Genomic DNA, 25,759 nt, shown 5'->3' on the forward strand with positions numbered 1-25,759 from the left:
TAGGAGTTAGAAAGAGGATACTTTCAGTGAGCCTACAGAGGATTAGTTTACATCTTGATACTTTTATCTGATTACAGAAAGTGGTCACATATTTTATATCTACATGTAATAGTTCATAGAATAGTAAGTAAAAAAAGAAGAAGAATGAAATATTAACTTATTCTGGGACCATTTCTATCTAAACCCCATCAAAGAGGAAAAGATAACAAATGTACTAATAGTACTCATTTATATCATTCTTTAAGGTTTATATAAAGCAAAAGAAAATTGCTTATAATAGTCCTATGAAGTAAATAGAAAATAAAATGTACCTTTAATGAGGCTTTGTGAAAGTACTATCCTTTGTCAGATTATGTACCATTATTTTTAGTTTTGTAAACACGAAGGTATCTTTTGTTCTAAATAAACTAGTTATTGGAATTTTGACTTTAGAGGGTTGATAAAGCAGGAAGCAAATTCATTTTATATACCCTGACATCTCAAATTCACTAGGTTATTAACTGATGACATCTACTTCCTAGAATCATAGGAATTTAGAGTTGGAAGGGACCAGAAGAAAAAGAATATTGGGTTTGGAATCAGAAGACTCAAGATCAAATTCTGACTCTGTTTAGCACTTTTGTGGTTTTGTTCAAGTCATTTTACCTCCTTGGGCCTCGGTTTCCTTCCATGTAAAGTGAGGGCTCTCTAAGGCCTCTTCTACTTCCAAATCCTCTGATTCTGTAATCCTCTTGAGTTATGTGAGAATAGAATTGAGGAATCCTTAGGCAAAAACAATTTCTCTGCTCTGGTAAAGAGGCAGGGCATAGTGTTAATAGGCAAGAAGAGATCCTGAAGTTGGAAAATTGTGACCATGCTAGCTAGGTGAATAAATGAAATACAGAAAGAGATGCTAGTAATAAGTGAAATGCAAGGGGAGAACTACAATTTCTAGTAGGTATGGGATTGCCAATGTATCATGGTAACCACCAAGCCATAGGATTGAACATCCTTTTACCCTCCACATCACAAAAGGGGCAGTGTGACGAAGTAGAAAAACCATGGGACAGAGAACCAGGGCCTCTGGGTTTTAGTCTTGGAGGGGCTGCTAACTCACTGTGTGTCCTTGGGAGAGATATTTTATCGGACCTCAGTTTCCTCATCGGTAAAATGCTAAGGCTGTACTTGATGATTCCTAAGTTTCCTTCCAGATACAACAATCTAGTAATTGGATGGAAAGTTTTCAACTCAGTCTTCCCTGTGGGAATACAATTCTGATGACCACATTGGACTGAGTAAAAAATCATATTCCAAAAATGAAATATCTTTGAAAGGAAATAACAGTGAATTGACTCAAATGAAACTGAATTATGCCTTCACACAAGTGAAGACTTCCTATATCTTCCAAACTTTATGGTACTAAAAATGTGAAGATTCTGTAATCCTCTTGAATGATGTGAGAACAGAATCGAGGACTCCTTAGGCAAAAGCAATTTCTCTGCTCATATGTGGTCATATGTGCTATCACAGACCCACAGAATCTCAGAATTGGAAGGAATCTCAAGGATGATACAGTTCAGTCCATACCTGGACAGGATTTCCCTCAGCAACATCCCCAACAAATAATGATCTGACCTTTGCTTGAAGACCGCAGATAAGAGTGCACTTTCCAACTCCCAAGGCAGACCATTCCATTTCAATAGCTCTTACTCTTAGTAAATTTTTCTCACATTGCTTTTGGTTCTGGCCTCTGCTAAGTACAACAAATCTAATTTTTCCATGTGATAACCATTCAGTTACTCAGATTTTATGCAGGCCAATGGGGAGAGGGAGGAGAGAAAGTATGACCTATATTCAAACTAACAGTATATGTAGTAGAAATAGGGAAAATAAGATTTGCTTTACATCAAATCCACGTTACAATTAATTCGATCAAGACGTAGTTTCCATAAAACAAGATAAACCCTGTAGAGATATAACCATCAAAAAGTGATAGGATCACATCTCATTTCTTTTTTTTTTCCTTTCTTTCTAGAAGCTCTTCTCTCAGACCATGGGAAAGAGAAAGGTAATTATTTGGGATGGAGGGATGGGTTAACTTTTCTTTTCCTATAAACAAAGATGCATTTAGTTGCAATGACTATAGATGCTCCATGAATACTAATTGAATGAAATGTTCAGTGCTAAAGAAATTGTGGGAAGATTATGGAATTAGCACCAGAGGATAGAGGGATGACCATGACCAGAACTTGGTTTTTGGTTACCAACTACCCACCTATGTTAGTGTCCCCATTAGTTTCTAAAATGAATGTTCTTCCTGATCTACAAAATTCTCATTTGTTTAGCATGGTCTAATAGAGTGCTAAGTTTTGAGTCAGGAAGACTTCTCTCCTCTCTTCTTTTCTCCTCTCCTCTCCTTTCCATCCTTCCCCTCTCCTCCCCTTCTCTCCCTTTGTTGCCTATGTGACCACAGGCAAGTTATTTAACATCTCTGGGCCTGAGTTTCCTCATTAGTAAAAAATGAAGGGGATGAAATAGGAGATCTCTGAGGTAACTTTGGACTCCAACTGGTTTATTCACATTGGCTTGCGGTAAATGAAAGCTTTTTCACATCTTTTTTTAAAAAAAGATTATCTTGTACAATTAATTTTTTTTTTGGGGGGGGATCCCCAGTATAGGACTTTATATTTATCTCAACTAAATATTATGAGATTCAGCCTGTTGGGATGTTTTAGAATTTTTATTCTGTAATGGTGCATTAGTTATTCACTCTCCCCAGATTCATTAATCAGAAATGTGATAACCTTTCCATCTACGCTTTAATTCAGAGCATTGCTAAAAATGGCGAGCAGAACAGGGCCAAGCACAGAACCATGTGCTACACCAGAACTACACCAGAGACTGCTTACCAATTAACAACAATTCATTAATCACCTCTTTGGGGTCTGGTTATTTAAGTAGTTCTTAATTTAGCTTACTAGACTATCATCAAAGTCACATTTCTCTCTCATGAGGCTGATGGAACTCACATGTAGGCACATTCACATTTTTGTGTAAATGGAGACACACACCAACATACATGCACACATATGCATATGTACACCTGTAAAGGCCAACTAAAGTGAAATAGAATAGAAAATAAATGTAAAGATTAGAAGAAATTAGGAAGGTCTCATAGAAAAGGCCATCAGTGAAATGGCTAGAGAATAATGTAATTCCAAAATTCCCATCTTTGGGAGATGCTGCTTGATAAAGTATTAACAAGAAACTCCCCCCTGTCCATTTGGTACAAAGAGGTCCATATGTACAAAATGTCCATTTGGTACATACAGTATCCCAGGATTCTTTGGGGAATGGGGCTAGTTATGTAATGGCCATTCTGGGATGGGCTTCTTGTGTCTGGGACTCCTGACATTTATCTAAGAGAAAAAGTGATGTTACTCAGCAATCTTTGTTTCTTTTTTTCCCTAGGGAGACTTCATAAAGGACTCAGTAAGTTTTGCCCCTCCCCCAAGTTGCAGTACATATTAGTTTCTGCTGACAAGGCTTCTCAGAAAGTTCACATGTCTAGGTTTCAGTTCCCTAAGGCAGAAGGGTGGAATTATGTCTATGGGAATGAAGATTTCCTGGGTTTCCTTTTTTCCTCTACAACTATTATAGAATCTTAGACTATCAGATCTAGAAAGACCTCAGAGATTCTCTAGAGTTCTAGGGATTCTCAACCTTTTCTCTATTGTAGTCTGGGGAGGCTTATGAACCTCTTCTCAGAATCATGTTTCTAAATGCAAAAAAGAAAATGCATAGGATTACAAAGGAAAACAATTATACTGAAATTAAAATGTAGCTTTTCCCATCCAAATTCACAGATTCCCTGAAATCTCTTTGAAGGGTCCATAACTATAGGTTAAGAACACCTGATCTAGGAAAACTCACTTTTTTCCCCTCATAAATGGGAAGCTTAGTAATCATTAGCTAAGTTGAGTTTATACACTGGGTTTATTCAACAAATCCCCTCCTCAGTGAAATCACTGCATAAGAAGGTCCTATTGATTCTTGGGCAACCAAACCTCCTTAGGTAAGAGCCCTAAGGGGGACAAGATCTAAGAGTGGATCCTACCTTATGGCAGAATATGCTAGTTACCTGGCAGTGTGTTACTTAGGAGAATTTGGAAGGGGAATGAATTTAGTTGGGCTGGATTCTCTGGAGCAGAAGTATCTATACTGATTTCTCACACATTTTATGTTTTAGAGAAACATCGGGCTGAGCTCAGTAAGTTCTGTTTTTCCTTAATACTGTCAATTCCAACTTGTGCCCTATGGGGCCTATATTTCCAGGTATTATTTCCTCATTTCCCTATTTGATCTGTTACAGAGCTGAAAAGAAGTGCAGCAGATGCAGGTGAGATGCAGTTTCTGATGTCTCTCCCTCCTCTCCTCTGGGAGTTTCCTGGCATTCTACAGTCCTTCCCTGAAATGCTAACCACTGTCTTGCTTGTATCCCCTTGCAGGCTGGAGAAGAGCCAGACTCCACCCAGGTAAGTGACACTGATCTGTATAAATGTTCCGCTGCTTATTTTCCTCCAGCCTTTAAAGCCCCTAGTCTTGCCTCATTCCTTCAGTTAGGGATAAAGGTAGCATTTCCTTGAAGAGTAGGGCTGCCTTACAGATAGGTCACTCAGAAGATTTCATCCCTTTCCAGTGTCTTAGCAATAGCCATGGCAGAGTTAAAAGTAGCATTCCTTTGCTGGGACCAGTCACATGAGAGGGGCCTGGAGATACTTTGTAAGGTTTCCCCAAGGTCTCCTGAGCCCCAGGAGGGGCTTGTCCCAGACTGTATTCTCATTTTGCTCTCTCTGCAGTGGAAGTGACTTTGGATCCAGATACAGCTCATCCCAAACTCCTTCTCTCTGAGGATCTAAGAAGTGTGAGGCTTGGGGACAAACGGCAAGATGTTCCTGACAACCCCAAGAGATTTGACTTTGTTGTCAGTGTCCTGGGGTCTCCCAGCTTTACGGCTGGCTGCCATTACTGGGAGGTGTGCGTAGGAGACAAAACCAAGTGGATCCTTGGGGTGTGCAGTGAGTCAGTGGGCAGGAAGGGGAAGATCACAGCCTCCCCTTCAAATGGACACTGGCTGTTGCGTCAGAGTCGGTTGAATGAGTATGAAGCTCTAACATCGCCACAGATTTCCTTCCGCCTCAAAGAGAGCCCCCGCCGCGTGGGGATTTTTCTGGATTACGATGCTGGATTTGTCTCCTTTTACAACGCGACCAACAAATCTCACATCTATACGTTCACCCATGCTTTCTCTGGCCCACTGCGCCCTTTCTTTGAGCCTTGTCTACACGACGAAGGGAAAAATGTGGCTCCTTTAATCATTTGTTCAGGATCACAGAGCTCTGAGGAATTCATTTACTCTAACCTATCTTCTGAGACTTCAAAAGGAGACAAACCCACTTCAGGCATGGGTAATGGGAGCATACCCACGAAGGCAGGCCGGGTACCAGATCCTTACCCACTCCAGGACATTATCTCCTCCTGGCCCTCAGATGCCACCCCAGCCCTTCAGGGGCTCAAGGCCCCATCCTTTTAGTGAGGTGTGTGTCTCATCATCGCTTCTACCCCTACCTCAGTCCAGCCTCAGCATCCACGTTTGTCAATGTCTTGATCCAGGACATTAACTGTGGGTGTCTTGTATCCTTACACTGTGTACTCTGTATATACATCAATACCTCAAAGATCCATGCTGGTCTCTGTGGAGCCTCCCCTCTGCCTGGCATGTCACAGCTCCTCTACAGCTTAATGGATGGGTTTTGAGTCGAAAGATATCAATCACCCTGCGGCCAGCCTGGTGGCAAATCTTTCCAGACTCAGCTAGACTGGTCTTTAATGACAGACACAGCCCATCAACTGGACTATATGCAAAGCCTTTTCAGCTTTGCCTTCAAGACCCCAGGGTCCCCTCCATGCAATGGTGAGGCATTGAGCATTTTAAGGCAGGACTCTGTATGAAATTGTCAATACCTTTTCCTTAAGACTAAAATTCTCCATGTTACCAACTTCCCTCAAGCCTTTTTTTTTTTTTTATTTTGGAGTGGGGAAGGCTGGACAACTGGGATTATTTTATGTAATGCTGTTTATAAAAAATTAGGTTGGTAAATTTAACAGCTAAAAGACATAGAACCTGAAGTATTGCAATAACAGTAGCTGTCTTATATTACACACAGTCTCATTTGAGCCTCACAACAATCTCATTAGATAGGTGCTATAGATATTCTTATCCTCATTTTAAAGATGAGGAAACTGAGGCTTAGAGATTATGATTTCCCCAATGTCTTATAGCTACAAAGTATCAACCAGGATTTGATCCAGACTCCAGGTCCAGTACTCTAACCTCTGTCCTATGTGATTCACGCTGTTCATTCCTGCTAAAATGCAAGCATTTAGAGTATAAGAAACACTTTAACTACCCTGTGAAGAAGACTTTTAAACAATGGGATTAACTGAATGGTGGGATCCAGATGTGGATAGTTGAGGAAAAAACTGGCAGATGTGTGTGTACTTGAATATAGGGCCATCCCTGAGTAAAAGCCTGGAGTCAGCAAGAATCCCAAGAGACAAAGTCAAGAATTGTAACCCCTTTGCAAACTATGGACAAGATTAATTTATTTGATCAAGGAGTAGTTTGTGGAGGGTGTGAGGGCAGACAAGATCACTGGTCAGGCAACAGACTTTTTAGCAAAGCCTGCTTATCAATGACTGAAAACATCAAAAACCCTAGCAATGGTCAGTGGGCTCACTTTTAAATATGAAGGACAAGTGTGGAGCAAGACTGAGTTCGTGTGGCTTATGGAGACGGGGCCTGTCTGCACATCAAGAGTTCCACAGACCCTCAATCCCTACCACAAGTTGGCAGATGACCGCGTCAGTGTCAAAGCCAACGCTTTTTGTGATCTTTGAAAATCAAAGTTTGACATTGTTGGTGTCTTGCTTTTTCTCACCTTTCTCTTTTTAGATTGGGAAGTCAGCTGGGAAAGACTGGACTGTTAGGGGGGAGGGGAAGATACATCATAGAATGTGTTTTCTCAAAGTCTGAAATGCTTCCCAGACAAGATTCAGTGCTCCTGGAACTGTCTTATTTCTGTATTCTCAGTGTCAGATTTATTTTGTATTCTCAGCGTCAGATTCATGTATGGTTGTGAACTATAATTCACTAAGGTGCTTCTTTCTCTCTCACCCACATACTCACTTTCCCCACATTCTTTCCTGATTTGGTAAAGCTTCCCCAACACTGGTACAAATGTCTGATGATCCTTTGAATAACAACAAAAATAAACAAAAAGAAGACTCTATTTCTGAATCTTATCCTAGCAATACTGCTTCAAATCATTTACATTTTATGAGATTATTTGTGAAACAATAAAAACCTTTCTCTCCCCTAAACCTGGATTTTTCTGGCAACCTTATTAGTGTTGCCCTGTTTATGTTAATTCATCCAATGAAAATCAAGACATCTTGGACAATTAACTGGATGTAGTGAAAAGATCTCTGGTCTGGTTGTCAAGACTTTTGGGTTTTAGGTCTGGCTCTGGCTCTTTGCAGCTGTATGAGTCTGGACAAGTAACTAGGACAAGGCCCTGCCTTAGTTTCTTCTGTAAAATAAAGGAATGGAACTAGATCTCTAAGGTCTATTCTAGCTCTGAATCCTATTTAAAAAGAAATCTTTTTAAAAATATTTCTTGGGGAGGCTAGGTGGTATAGTGAATAGAACACTGGCCTTAGAGTCAGGAGGACGTGAGTTCAAATCTAGCCTCAGACACTTAACATAGAAATTAGCTATGTGACCTTGGACAAGTCATTTAACCCCAATTGCCTTCCAAAAAGCAAAAAAAAAATCTTTTTCTTGAAGTATTAAGCTACATTTGTAATGAAAAATAATAGAAAACAAGAGAAAAATGAAACTGAACTAGAAGGTATCTTGTTATTTTTTACAATTGAACACTAGTAGTCAAAGAAAAATATGTTTAACTAGAAGGGGAGATAAATATAGCTATAGACTTTTGAGGAGATGTGCATGTGCAACAGATACCAGTGTTGTAAGCTAAGTCCTAGGATCGTCCCTAGCCCAACTCTCTCCTTTTACAGAGGATGAATCTGAGGTCAAATGCTTTGTCTGTATTCACATGGGCAGTAAACATCAGAGACAAGATGTGTATGTACCCACTACTCTGACTCCAAAGCCAGCATGTTCTTTCTACTCTATTACAACCACTTGAGGTTCTTAGGGACTACCCCTATTTTGTATCTGATCGGGGCTCTAAAGTAAGGGTTGCAGAGAAGCTTGGCTTGGGCTCCTTTTAAGTCAATCTCTTAAGTTTGGGAATAGACCTCAAATTCCCCAGTTTTTCTTAATAAGTCATTAAGAGGGGTGGCCTGGTGGCGCAGTGAGTAAGATCGCCAGCTCCAGAGTCAGGAGACCTGGGATTGGTTCTGGCCTCAGATACTTAACACCCACACAAAATAACTGGCCGTGTAACCTTGAGCAAGTTACTTAACCCCAATTGCTTTAAAAAAAAGTCATTAAGGATCTCATCTTTGAGTGTAAGGTGACACAGAGACAGAGACAGAAAGACAGAATGTTAGAGACAGGTCTTCCCATCTCTACTCTCTTCATTGTGTACTAGAATGAAGGATTCAATCACCACCTCGAATATTCCTTCCCTACCCACCACCTCAAAGACACAATGACTATGAAAAGGCCAGTTCTAGAGTAGACTTCCAGGGTGAGAAGGCTTCTGTGGTATGGTTTGGTTTTTGTGGAATTCTATGGTTCTTCCCAGAGAGTGGGAAGAAATGAAATAGGGGTTGGGGTTAATAGGGAAGGATAATGTGAGGAGGGCAAGTTAAACTTCTTGATCTTGAAGAGGGGATTTTAAAAGGCACTAGAATATACAGAGGTGTCCATCAATTGGGGAGTGGCTAGAAAATGTAACATCTGAATATAATTAAACAAATATTGTGATGAGTGATAAGAACATTTTAGAGAATCCTGGGTAGTAAGAACCAATACAGAGTGAAGTGAGCAGAACCAGGGGAGCAATTCTTATATGGACAACAATATTGCAATGACAACCTTAAAAAGACACTAGAACAAGGGTATCTAGGTGATGCAGTGGATGGAACACTGACCCTGGAGTTAACAGGGCCAGAGTTGAAATATGGTCTCAGACACTTATTAGCCATGTGTCCCTAGGCAAGTCACTTAAACCCCATTGCCTAAAAGAAAAGAAAAGATATCAGAACACTGATAAATACAATGACCAACAATGTCTCTGGGGACCTATAATGAAGTCACTTCCTGACAGAGGGGATTGACCCAGAGATATAGATTGAGACATAATTGTGTAGATTTGTTTTGTTTGATTATACTTGTTACGGGGTTTTAAATTTCTTTTTTCTTTTTAAATGGGTGGACTATTGGGGGGGTACTGTCAAAAAAGAAGGCCATTGATACATTTTTTAAAGAGCAAGTTCAGAAAGAAGATTTTCATTTTTTAAATGAAAGATACATTTTAAATGATTAAATGAAGTTTAAATGATTAAATGATTAAATGAAAACATTTTAAATGAAGATACATTTTTTAAAGAGCAAGTTCAGAAAGAAGCACAGATAAGCAGGATTGTCTTAAATGTAAAGTGTGGAATGTTTTTAATGTGTTAAAACCAAGTGACATGAAATGGAGATTAAGTTTCATATATTATCCTCTTTTTGTGTTCTGTTATGTATTTGTTTCCAAATATACAGAACATAGAAATGCTCCTTTGATGTTTGAGTTTAGAATCCAAAAAAAAAAAAATTTAACATATAGATGAGTATAGATGAGTGGTAATTGCAGAAGGAGGGAAAGGAATGAGTAGAAGAAATAATAAGGAGGTTAATTCCACTTTGAAGGCGGAATCCTAGTGTGAGGGACTAGGGAGTAGAGGGTCTGAGGCTCAGTCCAATCCAAGGTCATTGTGTGTGTCTTTGGGGTGGTGGGTAGGGGAGGGATGTTTGAGATGGTGGTTGGATCCTTCATTCTAGTACACAATGAAGAGAGTGGAGATGGAAAGGCCTGTCTTCAATATTCCAGGCAAGAGGTGGGGAGGCCTGGTCTAGTGTTCTTGGGTGTCCTGCTAGGACAGATGGGAAAGGGATGAAGTGTGACTTTTAGCAGCCCTATGCTGCCCCTCCGTGGGTGACTTGGGAACTTGAGATAGATTTGTAAATAATTTAAGCATGATTTTGTCTGTATCTACGTGCCTGTCTGTCCCTAAGTCTAGGAGTCCCTTCTCCTTCCTATATTTTACTTCCTGCCTTCTCTGACCCATTAGGAAACTTCACAGCAAACAGGTAGCAGTGTATCGATGTGAACACTTGGAGTTAAAAGTCCTGGAATATCCATGGACTTTTATCCATGTAATTTCAGCGGGCAGGGTGGATTTCATTTTTAGTTTTGTGTCCTCAGCTCCTGGTTCATATTAAGCATTTGGTTAATGTTTGGCAAACTGATTAAGGTTTGAGTCTTGGGGTTGCCTCACTCACTAGCTGTGTGACCTTGGGCAAGTTAAGTAGCATAGTCCTAGGCTCAATTTCTCCCTTGGTTTAAAAAAAAAAAAGGCATTGGCTTAAATGATCTGAAGTGCCCTTCTGGTTCTAAAGAATCACCTTTGCCAAAGAGAATTCCTGTCCTGCTCTCTGTCAGCCAAATTCTTTACTCTCAAGAGTGCGGGGCCATTTTAGGTTTGAGAAATCATCGGGCAAACTCTGCCACCTACTGGAGGACGGTGGAAGGCCAACGTGTAGCCCGGAAATCGCAGACTCTTGTTAAACAAGATTTCTTTGTTTTGTCTGCAAGTCTGTATCCCATCTCGGTGTCCTCCTGTGCCCCCTCCCCAAGTCCTCGACCCTTTCTGAGTCTCCTCCCCTCTATGAAGTATTGTGTTCAGCTAGTTGTAAGCCTTAAAGGGCTATCAAATGCAGTTATCAAATCATTAGTAATCACTTCTCCTCTCTTTTTCTCCCTCTTTCTCATACTCTCTTCTTCCAGATGGGGTCTTACCAATGGACGGGGCTCAGAGGAATTTTAAATGGCTATTTGTTGTTGTTTGTTCGTTTCAGTCATTCCCTACTCTTCATGATCCCCGACGGTGTTTTCTCGACAAAGATCCTGGAGTGTTTTGCCATTTCCTTCTCCAACTCATTTTACAGATGAGGAAACTGAGGCAAACAGGGTGAAGTGACTTGCCCAGGGTTACATAGCTAGTAATCTGGTTCCAGACCGGATTTGAACTAAGATCTTCTTAACTTCAGGCGCCATGCCCTATTCACTGCACCACCCAGCTATTTTAATTGGATAAGGCCATTGATCCAAAAATCTTGATAAAGACAATGCATATTTCTGAACAGTTATTTGAAGCCATGAGCCTCATTACTGTTCCTCTCGTTGAGTATTGCCTCCTATTATTGGTTCTCTTTAATGACCTTAAATCATTAGTTTAAATTTTAAGTTCATATCCTACCTTGGACACTAGCTGTGTGACCCTGGGCACTTCTATAGTGTCTACTATGTGTTGGGCATTGTACCAAGTGCTTTAGAAATATTATTCCATTTTATGCTCACAACAATCCTGGGAGGTAGGTGCTATTATTATCTCCATTTTATAGTTGAGGAAACTGAGGCAGACAGAAATTAGGTGACCAGTACTGAATTTAGGTAGAAAAGGCTCTTTACCCCAAGATTGTATATCTGCCAGGGAAAATCAGAAAGCATTCTACCAGGCAGGATGATGGATCAAAGTCTGGGTCCCTATTCTTCATATCCTTCTCTGGTTCTGTCAGAGCCTCAGATCTACTGACCCCTTTGAAGCTACATGGGGTAAAGATGAAGGCAAAGGTCTTAGCTTTCCACAATGCACCAGACCAATAAGGTGCTACTCCCCTCCCCACAGTTCCACTCCTTTCTGTGCTTTTTCCACTCTATTCCACTCAGTTCTACAAAATCTTTCTCTAATTCTTTCCAAGCCATCAACTCCCATTCTACTCTTCTCTATGCCTTTTTGTTCCAGTGCTCATTCTCCAGACTTCTTCACTTCCCTACCAGCTGCCTTGTCCACCTCTGGACAATTCTTCCCCGAGGCTTGCTCTCCTGATTGGTGAGTCTCTGGCCAGGGCCACCATCTCTGGAGGGGTCCCCAGTCAGGATGTTCACTTCACTCCCAGCTCAATTCACTCTCCCTTTTGTTCCATTTCCTCACCAACTATCTTCCCCCTTTGTGTTTTGTCTTCCCTGATTAGGTTGGAAGCTTTTTGAGAGAAGGAACCTTTCTTGCATTTGTACTCTCAGTGCTTAGTATAGTAGCTGACACATAGTAAGAGCTTAATAAATACTTTGTCTTTGTCCATCCATCCATCCATCTCTATCTGCCTCTCTCTGTCTCTCTCTCTCCCACTCTCCCTATCTGTCCATCTGTTTGCTCATCTGTCTCTATGTTCATCTCTGTTTGTCCATCTATCCTTCCATTCATCCATTTCTATCAACCCATTTATCTGTCTGCCTGTCTGTCCATCCATCCATCCATGCCTATCTGTTTATCTCTCTATCCATCCATCTCCCTGCCTGTCTGTCTTTCTGTCTGTCCATCTGTCTCTCCACTTATACTTCTATCTCTATCTATCTATCTACCCACCTACCTGCCTACCTACCTACATCATTCCATTCCACTTCAGTAATTCTCACACCTTTTGGTCTTAAGATCCCTTTACACATTTAGAAATTATCGAGTACCACTCACAAAGAACTTTTGCTTATCTAGCTTACGTCTATTGCTATTTCTTGCATTAGAAATTAAAATATCTATAAAAATAGCTTTGACTTCATGGACCTCTGGAAAGGGTTATAGGGTCCCTAGGAGCTGCCAGATCACACTCTGAGAGCCACAGCTCTATTCTCTTCCTTTCCATTCTGTGCTATTTGCCTACTTGGCTATTTGCTATGCTGGCTTAACTTCTACTCTGTCATCTGCTGTCTCTGCTGACCTAATCTTTTCTGAGTCTCTGCTCTGGCCCCACTTGATGATTTGCTTGACTTACGACTGGGATGTGTTTTTGTTTTTCTAAGTGGGGAGCCATCTTAGTTCTTTGAGAGCATCCCTCTGTTCTCCATGATTCAAACTCATGGCTAGCCAGTCAACTATAGAAGCCATGAGGCCTTCAATCAATTTTTTTAACTGCATTTCTTCTACCTCAGCTGTTATATGCCTTTATTTTCTTTCTAAATTAGAAACTAAAATCTAACCTTTTCTAAATGGACTCTATTCTTATCTCTTTTAACTTAAGGGTTAAATACATATGTACATTAAAAAAGAACACCCCTGTTGGCATTACTTTAGCCATATGAACACAAAGACAGCATGATAGTTAACTTTCTTCTGGGATTGGTACAAAATTAATTCAAATTTTCCCCTCCAGTGCCTCTGCTTCTCTTTTTCTTTTTTAAAGCACTATTTTATGTAGATTTGAAATCTTCTGGAGTCATTTGGGTAATAAAATTTGACTTTTCTCAAAACAAAAGACAGATCTTAGGACTATAATGGGTGTGCATAAAATAAACTGTTTTATCTCTGAAGATCCCAGACCTTCAGAAAAAACTCAACAATAAAAGCAGAGCTAGAATGCAGAACACATTACAAATGGATGTTGCCTGGTCCATGAAGGGTCCGAAATAATCAGTCTCAGTGTTTGCACAACTGCTAGCCCCAGACAAAGTCTCCACTTCTCATTCATCTAAAGGGTGTGAAAGGAGATGCCAGGGTATGGAGGGAGATTCCAGGTAGAGGTCTGGAAGATGCTGCCCGACTCAGGCAGCCATGCCCTCACTCTGGACTTCTTGGGTGTCTAAGAACATTCAGAACTCATGATGGGTCCCCTACAATCCCCTTCTAACCAGGGAGGACTAGCAGAAAAAGCAACAGACAATGATAACTGGCAAACAGAAGCAGTAGCAATATCAGGCATCCATATCAGCAACCTAGGAAACTACGAGAGAACTGTCAGAGAGCCATAGTTGACTATAGCCATGATACCTATCAGATCTCTGGTTTAACCAGGAAAGTCCCTGACTTTCAGTTATTACAATCAGAATCTGCTTACACCAAGTGGGCAAATAGAAAGTTCCAAGACCCTTTCACATCTGGAAGGTCCAAATTTTCACATCATATAATAGAGACAGATGCTCATGGGTGCACACATGCATGCATACAAGCAGGTTTAAAGACCCCTTCAAGCCAAACCCACTTTTTCTACTTCTTCTTCAGTCTTTGAGTAAGGGGCTTTGTTAAAACTGGATGCCAAATTCCTTAAGGAGACTCCTTGCATCTACAGTTCTAGAAGCTTCTCTGTACTCAGGTAATAGACTATCAGAGACATACAGTCACATACATACAATGTGCTGATAGATGGCAGAAACTAGTTTAACTCAGCCAATCTCAACCTGGGAAAAAAAGCACTTAAACCAGGAAGGATCAGATTTCCAACTAGGACAACTGTCAAAACCAAAGCCAACTGACCCTGAGTGCCTTAACTAAGAGAAGCAACATTAACACCCACTCAACTTCCAGAAGAATGCATTCACCAAGTCTAATTTTCATTTTTAGTCTATTGTGTGTCTTCTGACACAGGAAGTCTAGGTAGGGGTCTAATCTTCCCTGAGCTCCTACTTAAATTTTTCAAAAATGCTCTTACATAGGGGTGGGGATTGGGTTGTCAGAGATAGAAAGCCAGACTCACCAGGTTTGGAGAGAGCAACAATCCAAGAAGTGGGACCAGAACTGTAGAATGGACCCAACACTGTGAATCATTGCTTGAGGAATGGTCATGATGTTCTCTTGTTTCTTACAGATGAAAGGGAAGAGTCCAACCAAAGACAAGGATGGGTGCTATCAGGAAATTTTCCACTTAACTGTGTTTGTGTGAGTGTGTGTGTGTGTGTGTGTGTGTGTGTGTGTGTGTGTGTGTGTGAGAGAGAGAGAGAGAGAGAGAGAGAGAGAGAGAGAGAGAGAGAAATCTTTCAGTAGTCTTTCACAATGGATTGATAAGATACATAGATAAGTGAGATTCACACAGAGTTGGAACATAAATGAGGGAGCGCAACGTTGAAAGACAAATGAGGATGATGCAGAGTTATGTGCAATTAGAATATTCTGATAAGATGTAATATAGGATTAGAGCAACTTGAACAGGAGCCAAGTTTCCATTGCAAAGGGAACTTTGCATAGTCAATATTTAGCAATGTTTAGCATAACCATAACATGCCCTACCTGTGGTAGAACCTTCCAGGCTCCTATTAGTCTGGTTAGCCACAGTTGGACACACTGTACCTTGACTCCAACAGAGTGATGTCAATTTGGTCCTCTTGGAGAACAAAGACAACAACCAACCAACCCACAACTCTTTACAGTGTAGAGACGGTGGGGTATGGGTATGGAGGATGGGTATGCAGGATGCCTCTCAGGTCTATTGGGACAGCTATACCAATCCCCACTCCTTGTCTGCTATTGGTTCATCTTATTTAATCTCTCTCCAGATTCGGAACCAGCCTAGTGGGTATGCTCTAGAACAATGGTACTTAATTTGAGGTCCATAGACCCCAAGGGAGTTTATAAATAGATTTCACAAAGTCCATGAACTAGGGTATGGGGAAAATTACAATTTTATTTTCACTAACCCCTAAGTGAAACTTAGCATTTCCTTCAATCATTTAAAGATATGATTCTTTTTATCATTCTTTTAAAACATTTTTGTTTATTGCTTTTAAACTTAAGTACAAAATACAAAAAGAACATTTCCATGTACACAGCAGAACATAAAGAGATTAAATATAAAACAATACATTTAATTTCAAACCTTTTACTTTTTTTGAAAATCTATTTAATAAATACTAAATATTGCTTTCAAAGCTACTCAGCTTTTCTGTGCTTCCCTTTAAGTTTTCTTTTGTTCTCTCTGTGAACTTTTTATTTTTTCCCCATCCCTCCCTACCCCACACTAGAGAAGGCCACAATTAAACATAAACATGTGTGTATGTATATATATAAACATGAACATATATATATGAACATAAGCATATATGTACACACATAAGCATATCTCTATATACATATATACATACTCCTATACATATATGTACAACAATACTATACATATTTCTTTTTGTCTATTCTTTCTCTGGAGATGGGTAGCATCTTCTTTTATAACTGTTTTTTTCTAAAATCAACCACCTCATCGTTTCTTATATCACAGTAGTATTCCATCACAATCATGTACCAGTTTAGCCAGTCCCAATTGAAGGGCTCCTAACACTTCAACTAATCTGATAGATTTCAGATGATATTTAAAAGTTGTTTTAATTGCATTTCTCTAATCAAGACTGATTTAGAGCACTTTTTTCATATGACTATATGTAACTTTGATTTCTTCATTGAAAAACTGCCTCTTCATGTCCTTTGATCATTTATCAATTGGGGAATAACTCTTTTTTTCTTTTGTTTCAATGTATTTATTTATATTTAATTTTCAACATTCATTTCCACAAGATTTTGAGTTACAAATTTTCTCCCCATCTCTCCCCTACTCCGTCCCCAAAATAACAAGCCTATTGAATACCCCTTCCCCAAATCTGTTCTCTCTTATATCCTCCCCTGTCCCCCCCCCCCTCTAAATTTCTAGTAGGGCAAGATGGATTTCTATACCCCAGTGCCTGTATATCTTATTTCCCAGTTGCATGTAACATGCATTAATATTTGTTTTTTTGAAACTTTGAGTTCCAGAGTCTTTTCCTTCTTCCCTCCTCACCCACCCCCACTGGGAGGACAAGCAATTCAACATAGGTTGTACATGTGTATTTATGCAAAACATTTCCATAGTAGTTATATTGTGAAAGACTAACTATATTTCCCTACATCCTATTCTGCTCCCCACTTATTCTGTTTTCTACTTTGACCCTGTCCCTTTTCAAAACTGCTTGCTTCTAACTACCCTATCCCCCAATGTGCCCTCCCTTCTATCACCCCCCTCTTATCCCCTTCTCCCCTGCTTTCCTGTAGGGTAAGATACCCAATTGAGTGTGTGTGTTATTCCCTCCCTAAGCCAAATTCAATGAGAGTAAGGTTGACCCATTCCCTTTCACCTTCCTGTTCTTCCCCTCCATTGTAACAGCGTTCTTTTGCTTGTTTTTTTATGAGATAATTTACCCTAATCTATCTCTCACTTTCTCCTCCCAATATATTTCTCTTTCCCTCTTTATTTTATTTTTAAGATATCATCCCTTCATATTCAACTTATCCTGTGCCCTTTGTCTATGTATACATGTACAAACATATACACACATACATCCTCCTATACATACATATATATGTATGTATACACACACACATATATATACATATATATATATATATATATGTTCCCTTCAACTATCCTCATATTGAGAAAAGTCTCATGAGTTACAATTATTGTTTTTCCATGGAGGAATGTAAATAGTTCAACTTTAATAAGTTCCTTATGATTTCTTTTTCCTTTTTACCTTCTCATGCTTCTCTTGCTTCTTGTAATTGAAAGTCAAATTTTCTGTTCAGCTCTGGTTTTTTTTCATCAGGAATGCCTGAAAGTCCTCTATTTCATTGAATGACCATATTTTCCCCTGAAGCATTATACTCAGTTTTCCTGGGTAGGTGATTCTTGGTTTTAATCCTAGCTCCTTTGACTTCTGGAATATCATATTCCAAGCCCTTCTATCCCTTAATGTAGAAGCTGTTAGATCTTGTGTTATCCTGATTGTGTTTCCACAATAATCAAATTGTTTTTTTCTGGATGGTGGTAATATTTTCTCCTTGACCTACGAACTCTGGAATTTGGCTATGATATTACTAACTGTTTTCTTTTTGGGATCTTTTTCAAGATGTGACCAGTGAATTCTCTCAATTTCTATTTTGCCTTCTGGGTTCTAAAATATCAGGACAATTTTTCCTTGGGAATTTCTTGAAGGATGATTTCTAGGTTCTTTTTTTGATCATGGCTTTTAGGTAGTCCAATAATTTTTTTTAAGCAATTGGGGTTAAGTAACTTGCTCAAGGTTACACGGCCAGGTGTTTCTGGGTGGGTGCTAAGTGTCTGAGCCCAGATTCAATCCCCAGGTCATCTCGACACTGGGGCTAGTACTCTTACTGGCTATATGAAATGGGAATGTAAATTTTTACCTAACGTGCACCGGGAGCCTGGGGTGGGAGGCTTGTTTTTCAGTAGATACTTTTTGATTGGCCAGTGGGTCAATAAGGTTGTTACATTCTCTGAGCCAGGAGAAGGCTATATAAGCCCTGATGTGTAGCTTTGTTTTGGGGCTCACTTTGAGAAGTGTTCTGTGATTTGATCTGGATTCTGGGAAGCCGTTGTTGAGAGCCCCCCCTCGGCTTTGAAAAACGCAGATGTTGAAACCCAGATGTTGATTTGGTATGGATGTAATGGTTGGACAGTTTGGAAACTGTCTACTTGATCTGTTTCTCTGTCTTGATAATTCTGTCTGTATATTCTGAAGTTCGGGGTGCTGAACTTTTCCCCCTGAACTAGGTAAACGATACATATGTTTGACTGATTAAAGTAAGCTTGTTAACCCATTTTGAGTTGCTTTCCTTTATCAAAGCAGATCCAAGAACCTGTGTTAGCAGCCACCCTGGGGATGCTGGGGTGCTGTAATGTAATGCCAAGGAAAGGCAACTTCCCAGGTTCAAAATACCAGCATAGGTGCTCTCTATTTTATTCAGTAACAAACCCAGAACAGAGAAGATCAAAACATGACATCATTCAAAATACAGCATTTACTAAGTGTGATTAAATAATCTCCAAGGCCTACCCCACCCCAGGACTTTCCAATCATTCAATCAATTACAAAGTCTCTGTTCCAAATACTTCTCCACCCCTAGGCTATACCTTAATTAAGTCCACCACAAAGCCCCTCTTCTCAAATGGAGATTAGTTTCCAAACATTAGTAAAATACATTCATTTGCTCAACCATAGAACACAAAAAGGTCAAAAGTTCCCCACCCCTGGATCACAATTGAATCTACCCCAGAGTTACATCAAGTTTAAACACAGCACTTAATACCCAAATGGAGGTCTTTTCTTCATCTTGACACGAGGCAAGTTCTCAGCAATCTTAGTTCCTGGGGAGACAAGGCTTAGCAAGGCCATAAGATACATTGCCAGTCCCTTCATGAATTTATCCTCTGTCTGTAGAACAGTCCTAGAACCCCTGAACACATTAGCAAAGCCCTCTCCCAGGATTTCTGTAAACATACAACAAGAAAATCCTTCTTCAGGGCTTCTGAACCAACAGAAAGGCTCCCAGACCCCTGCAACAACAGCACTGTCCTTCACCAGTGGACAGTATTCATTCTGTCTGCCGGACAGTCTCCAGACCCCTGCAACAACAGTACTGTCCCTCACCAGTGGACAGTATTCACTCTCTGTCTGCAGGACAGTCTCAGGCCTTCTTAACCAAATGCCAGGTTCCAGGACTTCTTCAACAGGACAGTCTTTCACCAGTGGACAAATCTGGCAAAATAACATCAAAACAGACAGACAAAGTACCAGCAAAACAGCCATGTCTCCTCAGTCCTTGGCAGCTCAGGGGGCAGGTCTCAAAAGTCCAGGGCAATTCAAAGCGGCCACCAGCAATCTCTTAGTCTCTCTCTCTCCACGAGGTGCTGCTTCCAAAAAAGAACTTCCGCCTCTCTCTTGTCTCTCCAAATCTACATCACCAGCTCCTCCCACTTCAGGACTTTCTTTTCACATCAACAAGCCCATCCCACAGGTGGGATTAACAAACTCTGGGTTTTAATACAATCAATTTGAAAACCAAGCCAATACAGGGGAATCTTTAATTGCCATTACTATCACAGGTGCTTGCTGCTACACTATACTACCTGGCCACCCCAGTCCAATAATTTTAAAATGATCTCTCCTGGATCTATTTTCCATGTCAGTGGTTTTTCCAAAGAGATATTTTACATAGCCTTCTATTCTTTCATGTGTTTGGATCTGTTTTATAGTATCTTGATTTCTCATAAAGTCATTAGCTTCCAATTGCTCCAATTTAATTTTGAAGAAATTATTCTCTTCAGTGAGTTTTTGAAATTCCTTTTCCATCTGGGCAGTTTGGATTTTTAAGGTATTCTTCTTCTCACTGGCTTTTTGGACCTCTTTTGCCATTTGAGTTAGTCTATTTTTTAAGTTGTTATTTTCTTCAGAATTTTTTTGGGGACTCCTTTAGCAGGCTGTTGACTCGCTTTTCCTGATTTTTTTTTTCATCATTCTCATTTCTCTTCCCAGTTTTTCCTCCATTTCTCTTACTTGATTTTCAAAATCCTTCTTGAGTTCCTCCATGGCCTGTGACCAATCCATATTTTTCTGGGGAACTTTTGATACAAGAGTTCTGACTTCATTGTCCTCCAGTTCCATGCTTTGTTCCTTTTTGTCCCCCCAAAAAGGATTGTATGGTCTGATTGTGCTTCTTCATCTTGCCAATTACTTGACTTTTGAGCTCTTTGCCGTGGTAGAACTCTGCTTACAGAATGGAGAGAGCTTTGTCCCAAATTACTGGGGTTTTCGCAGTTGCCAGAGCTATTAGTTGGGCACCCTCTCTACAGCCCCCACAAGCTCTGGCTCACTGGCCACACACCCCAGGACCACCACCCAAGACTGTGATCCAGATCCGGGCAGGTCAAAGCAAGAGCAATTACTCTCTAAATGGTCACTTGGTCCCCCTACGATCTGCAGGCCAGGAACTCTGAAAGCAGCTGTGGCATCACTGCACCTCCGAGGCTTCTTGCTCCAGGGGTAGGGGCTGGACTGCACTGTTCCTTCACCCTTACAACAGAGTTCCAGACTGACCTTTTATTTTCTTTTTGGCCTTTATGGGTTGAGGAGTCTGGAAATTGCCACAGTTGCTGGTGATTCATTGCCCTGAAGTCTGCTCTGGGCCAGTCTGGGCTGTTGGTTGTGGCTGCCCTGGGGCCAGAACCACGGCTCACTGGGGACTGCACTTGGCTCTCAGCTCAGTGAGATAGACCTTTCCTGTTGGCCTGCCAGGCTGCCTTCAGTGGAAGATTTGTCTCTGTCTGCCTCTTTGTGGGTTCTGTAGCTTTAAAATTTGTTTGGAGTCATTTTTTTATAGGTATTGGAGATGGTTGAAGCTGGAGCCCATGCCAAGTTTGTACTTTTACTCTGCCATCTTGGCTCTGCCCTGGTTATAACTTAAGATATGATTCTAAGAAAGGGTTCATAAGTTTCACCAGACTCCCAGAGGGGTCCACAACACACAAAAAGCTAAGAACTCTTATTCTGTAATAAGACATTAACAAAATTGAAGAAGCTCTGTACTTGGCTTAGCTCCCACCCTGAGGGAAACAAGGAAAATATCTTTTCCCATGGGTTAGCTTGCCCTTTCTCAATCCTGAACCATGAACATAGGCTTAGAATCACTGCTAAGAGTGATCTAATTTATTCGCTATATCTAGTAATACAAAACATAGATAACCATGGAAACAAAATATAGAAGGCTATAATAGGGTCCATAGATACTTTTCTCTCTTCCTCCGCCACCCTTCCATCTGATCTGAGGAGGAAGTTGCTGAGGAAAAGGAAGAAATTTTCATTTTGGAGTGAAAATCCCCTCAGTATTGTGTTGTGGAAGAATGAGGAAGGGTGGAGGGTGGGGGGAGTTGGAGGAGGGAATGGAGCTTCTGACTGGACTTCCCTCTTGCCAGCTGTTGTACAGCCTTAGCGGCTGGTCTGGCCTGATCCCAGCTCCAGGTCAGGCCTCTGATACTGCTTCGTACCTCTTCTTTCCTCTTCCTCTCCAATCTGGGCACTTGACTGATGTGTCAGCGACTCATCATGGGAAAGGGTCAGCAGGTTCTGTACCAAGTGCTGAGTAGCACATACAACATTGCAAACTTCTTCTGCCTGTATGTATTGGACTGCTGGGGAAAGTTGGGAGGGGGCTCTCCTATAAAGGCAATGATGCTCTCTCTGACTTCTTTCCCTATTGTTTTTGTCTTCTCTGAATAGGAAACCTTGCCCCCTCCTCTCACCTGTTGGACTATGGCTGAATATTACCAAGTTTTCAGAGTACAAATTAGCCATTCCAAAAAAATCTTGGTCTTTACCCAAGATCAAACAGAACCGAGGAGGGTTTTGTGCTAGCATAAAAAAGCAAGTTGATAATTTTCAGACCCAGACCTGATAGAATAGATTTAATGTTATTACCACAGTGTCCTACTTCCCAGAGAAATGCCTCCCAGTAAATGTTTCTAATGCAGGAAACATACTCAATGCCTCTTAACGAACCCCAGTGTCCCTGTGCATCCATCTGTGGATGGAGAATGATGAGGGTAAAGGGGTGGAGATGTCCTTTCTATAAGAGCCAGTTACAAATCGATATATGTATAAATGCTTCATTGATTCTCTTTGTTACTATGGTGGTGTAGAGCAGTGGTGTCAAATTCAAATAGAAATGAAGCCACTAAACCAGGAATAAGAAACCCTATGGGCCACGTACCGATTTAGTTTTAATTAGTAATATTATCTATGTGTTATTATATCTTTATTAAATTATTAAATTCAACAATTAATTATTAAACAATGATGTGCAACAACTAATTATTAAATAATTAAGTTCAATGAATATTATCAAATAATTAAGTTCATGAATTATTAAATATTTAATTTAACTTAATTAATTACCAAATTATTGGTTTTAATATTTATTATTTAATAAGTTTCTTAATTAATTATTAAATAATTGAACTGTGATTAATTATTAAATGCCTATTAATTAAATTTAATAATTAAAATTTCATTGTACTTTATTAAATATTTCCTAGTTACATTTTAATCTGGTTCAGATCTACTCTGCAATGTTGTGGGCTTTATTGGGTGTTTGACACCTCTAGTATAGAGTATAAGCAAAGAAAATAGTGGTGAGCTTTGATATCGGAATTAATTCAGAGGACCCCAACTAATTCATCAGCATTGATGCCCCTATTCTCCCATAATGACACTGCTACTCTCTCATAGCATCCAAGAGTGACCCTAGTTTATATCTTGTCTATCCACTCAATGATCACCAAATTTGACATTATGTAAGATTCCAAAGGGGGTGTATTGTAGCAGAGTCAACAAAAGTTTAAATCCCGTAATGCTTTCTATAATGTTTGATCTCTATTGTTCAGTAAGATAGGGACTAGACCTGTGATTTCAATCAGCCAAGTGAACTTCTAGATGAAGAAACTCTTAGGTCAGCATCTTCTCTGCAATATCTAGAGTTGCCTAGAGGACTGAAGAAAAAGTGATTGGTATGATATGCCAGACCCAGTACGTATCAGGCAGTGGATTTGAATCCATGTCTTTCTGGTTTGAAGGCCAGCTCTCCATACGTTTTCCTGCACTACCCTATATTCCCATCAGTAATGTATATAAGGATGTAGGGAGCATTATGTTAACTTCTCAACTCTGTCTACTGACTTCCTTGGTTTCCTTAAAGTCTCAACCACATTTGCTGATTTTATAGAAAGCTCCAACCCCTCTGAATTCTAGTACCTTCCATCTCTTATCATGTACATAACTTAGGTGTGTATATTTGTTTGCCTGTTGTCTCACCCATTAGATTGTGAACTCCTTGAGGTCAGGAACTGTCTCTTGCCTCCCTTTGTATACCTAGCCCTTAACATAGTGCCTGGAATATAACAGGCACATAATTAAGTTGATTGGTTGTTATTTAGGATTTTTGTAACTGCAATTCTCAACTTTTCTCTGTGGAAATAAATGAATAGATATTGATTTCTTTGCTTTGCTTTACTTTTTGGAGGGGAGAAGGTAGGGTAGTTGGGGTTAAGTGACTTGCCCAAGGTCACACAGTTAGTTTTTGTGTTAAGTGTCTGAGGCTGAATTTGAACTCAGGTCTTTCTGACTCCAAGGCTAGTGCTCTATTCACTGTGCCACCTAGCCGCCCCTAAATATTGATTTCTGGAGAAGGTATACATGTATACATGACTATGTAAGGGTCAGGAGGTCCTTTGAGTAAATTAACCAAATCACCCCAACTCATTTAAAGTGTTAAGATTTAAAGCCCTGATAGGACACTTCTGTGTTGGGTTAATCATCATAGCCTTTAGACTAAGTACAGAAAAAAAAATCCTTGATTAACTGTAGCGATGTTGCATAGGAAGTATATTTTGATTAGTTGAGGAAACTTGGTTATGCCCTGTGGATCATCTGTAAAATATCAAGCCAGTTTGGTCCAGAGAGATTTGAATAAATGGTGGAAAATCTCAGGCAGGATGTGAGCCAGGAGACATTGTTCTAGCCAAACCCTTGAGAAGGAATCATTTGGGGGAGGGGGCAGGAAGAATGTCATGGACTTGGTTATGGCATTGTCCTCCCTCTACCGCCTGGGGCAGAGGAGGACCCTGTGAGCTTTCAAAGGTCCAGAGGACCATTTTTGGTCTTCCCGTTTTCTCCTCCATATCATAGCAGCATTTCTATATCAGCTGATGGCTATATCTACATAGCAGTCAAAGACAGACAAGATTGAAGCAGATTCATGGCACTACAAAGAGCCTAGCAGAAAACCTTTGTACCTATGGAGAACATCCTGAGAACTCTGAGGAACGAAATTTTAGGAGCTATAAATTAACCCTTGGCCACATGTACTTTCCAAGCTTAAACCTACTTTCCTCTGGTCTCCATGACTACTTATTGAGAGTGTTTCAAAGGCTTTTTTTTTTTGGAGGGGGGAAGGTAGGGCAATCGGGGTTAAGTGACTTGCCCAAGGTCACATGACTAGTTTTGTGTTAAGTGTCTGAGGCCAGATTTGAACTCAGGTTCAGGTATGAACAGCCGCCCCTGTTTCATAGGCTTTTGCAGGTATGTTTTGTATCCAGGGTTCTTACTACACCACCTTAATAAATACTACTTTCTAAAAGTTAATTAAGTCTATCCAATTGAGATCACTGATAATCATTGCTGGGGGACTATGAACTATAGTATCAGAAGGACACTGTTCAGAGAAAACCTTAAGAGCCAAAGCAAAAATAGCTATAAATATTTTTATACATCCTGAGAGTTTGTTCTGCTTAGAACTAATCCTGACAGGTGGCTAGGTGGTGCAGTAAATAGAGCAACAGCTCTGGAGTCAGGAGGACCTGAGTTCAAATGCGGCCTCAGACACTTAACACTAGTCGTGTGACTTTGGGTAAGTCACTTAACCCCGATTGCCTTCCAAAAAAAAGCAAAAAAAAATAGAACTAATCCCTCCCTTGATGTACCCTCCCTCTATTTCTCCCTTCCCTCTTTTCTCCTTTCCCCATTTCCGTATTGAGTAAAATGTATCTCTGTACCCAATTCTTTGTGTGTGCATATTACCCCCACTTTGATCAATTCAGGTGAGAACAAGGTTCAAGTGTTACTTGCTACCCCCACTCCTTGTTTGTATAGATGTCTACTTGTGTACCCCAATTATGTTCCCTAACTTTCCTTTCTTGTCCCGCTCCATCCCCACCTCCAGTGTATCCCTTTTCCTCTCTTTTGATTCTTTCCTTGAGATGATCAAGATATTAAAGAATCACTTTGGGGCCTGGTCTTATTAGATTCCCTTTTGGAACCCTGATGATGATAGGATTCGGAAG

The 25,759-nt window shown here is 40.3% G+C and overlaps 1 protein-coding gene and 1 long non-coding RNA gene across 3 annotated transcripts in view; one reads left to right on the forward strand and one right to left on the reverse strand.

Moving 5' to 3' along the window:
• ERMAP (erythroblast membrane associated protein (Scianna blood group)) overlaps nucleotides 1–7,344 on the forward strand; it is a 23,005-nt gene extending 15,661 nt beyond the window's left edge. For both annotated transcript variants that reach the window (XM_069068183.1, XM_069068182.1), the window contains 6 exons: nucleotides 2,015–2,047; nucleotides 3,451–3,471; nucleotides 4,229–4,249; nucleotides 4,352–4,378; nucleotides 4,488–4,514; nucleotides 4,839–7,344. In XM_069068183.1, the coding sequence (XP_068924284.1) occupies nucleotides 2,015–2,047; nucleotides 3,451–3,471; nucleotides 4,229–4,249; nucleotides 4,352–4,378; nucleotides 4,488–4,514; nucleotides 4,839–5,572 (863 nt within the window). In that variant the 3' untranslated portion in view covers nucleotides 5,573–7,344. The remainder of the gene's footprint in view (nucleotides 1–2,014; nucleotides 2,048–3,450; nucleotides 3,472–4,228; nucleotides 4,250–4,351; nucleotides 4,379–4,487; nucleotides 4,515–4,838) is intronic.
• Nucleotides 1–15,164, reverse strand: part of LOC138146353 (uncharacterized) — an 18,105-nt gene extending 2,941 nt beyond the window's left edge. The window contains exon 1 of the long non-coding RNA XR_011164457.1: nucleotides 14,807–15,164. This is a non-coding gene — a long non-coding RNA (uncharacterized lncRNA). The remainder of the gene's footprint in view (nucleotides 1–14,806) is intronic.
• Nucleotides 15,165–25,759: the final 10,595 nt, after the last annotated feature.

This window comes from Petaurus breviceps, unplaced genomic scaffold (assembly GCF_028583685.1).
Source record: "Petaurus breviceps papuanus isolate PSGF00001 unplaced genomic scaffold, PetGlider_PUasm1.0 90760, whole genome shotgun sequence".
Classification (NCBI taxonomy): Eukaryota; Metazoa; Chordata; class Mammalia; order Diprotodontia; family Petauridae; genus Petaurus; species Petaurus breviceps.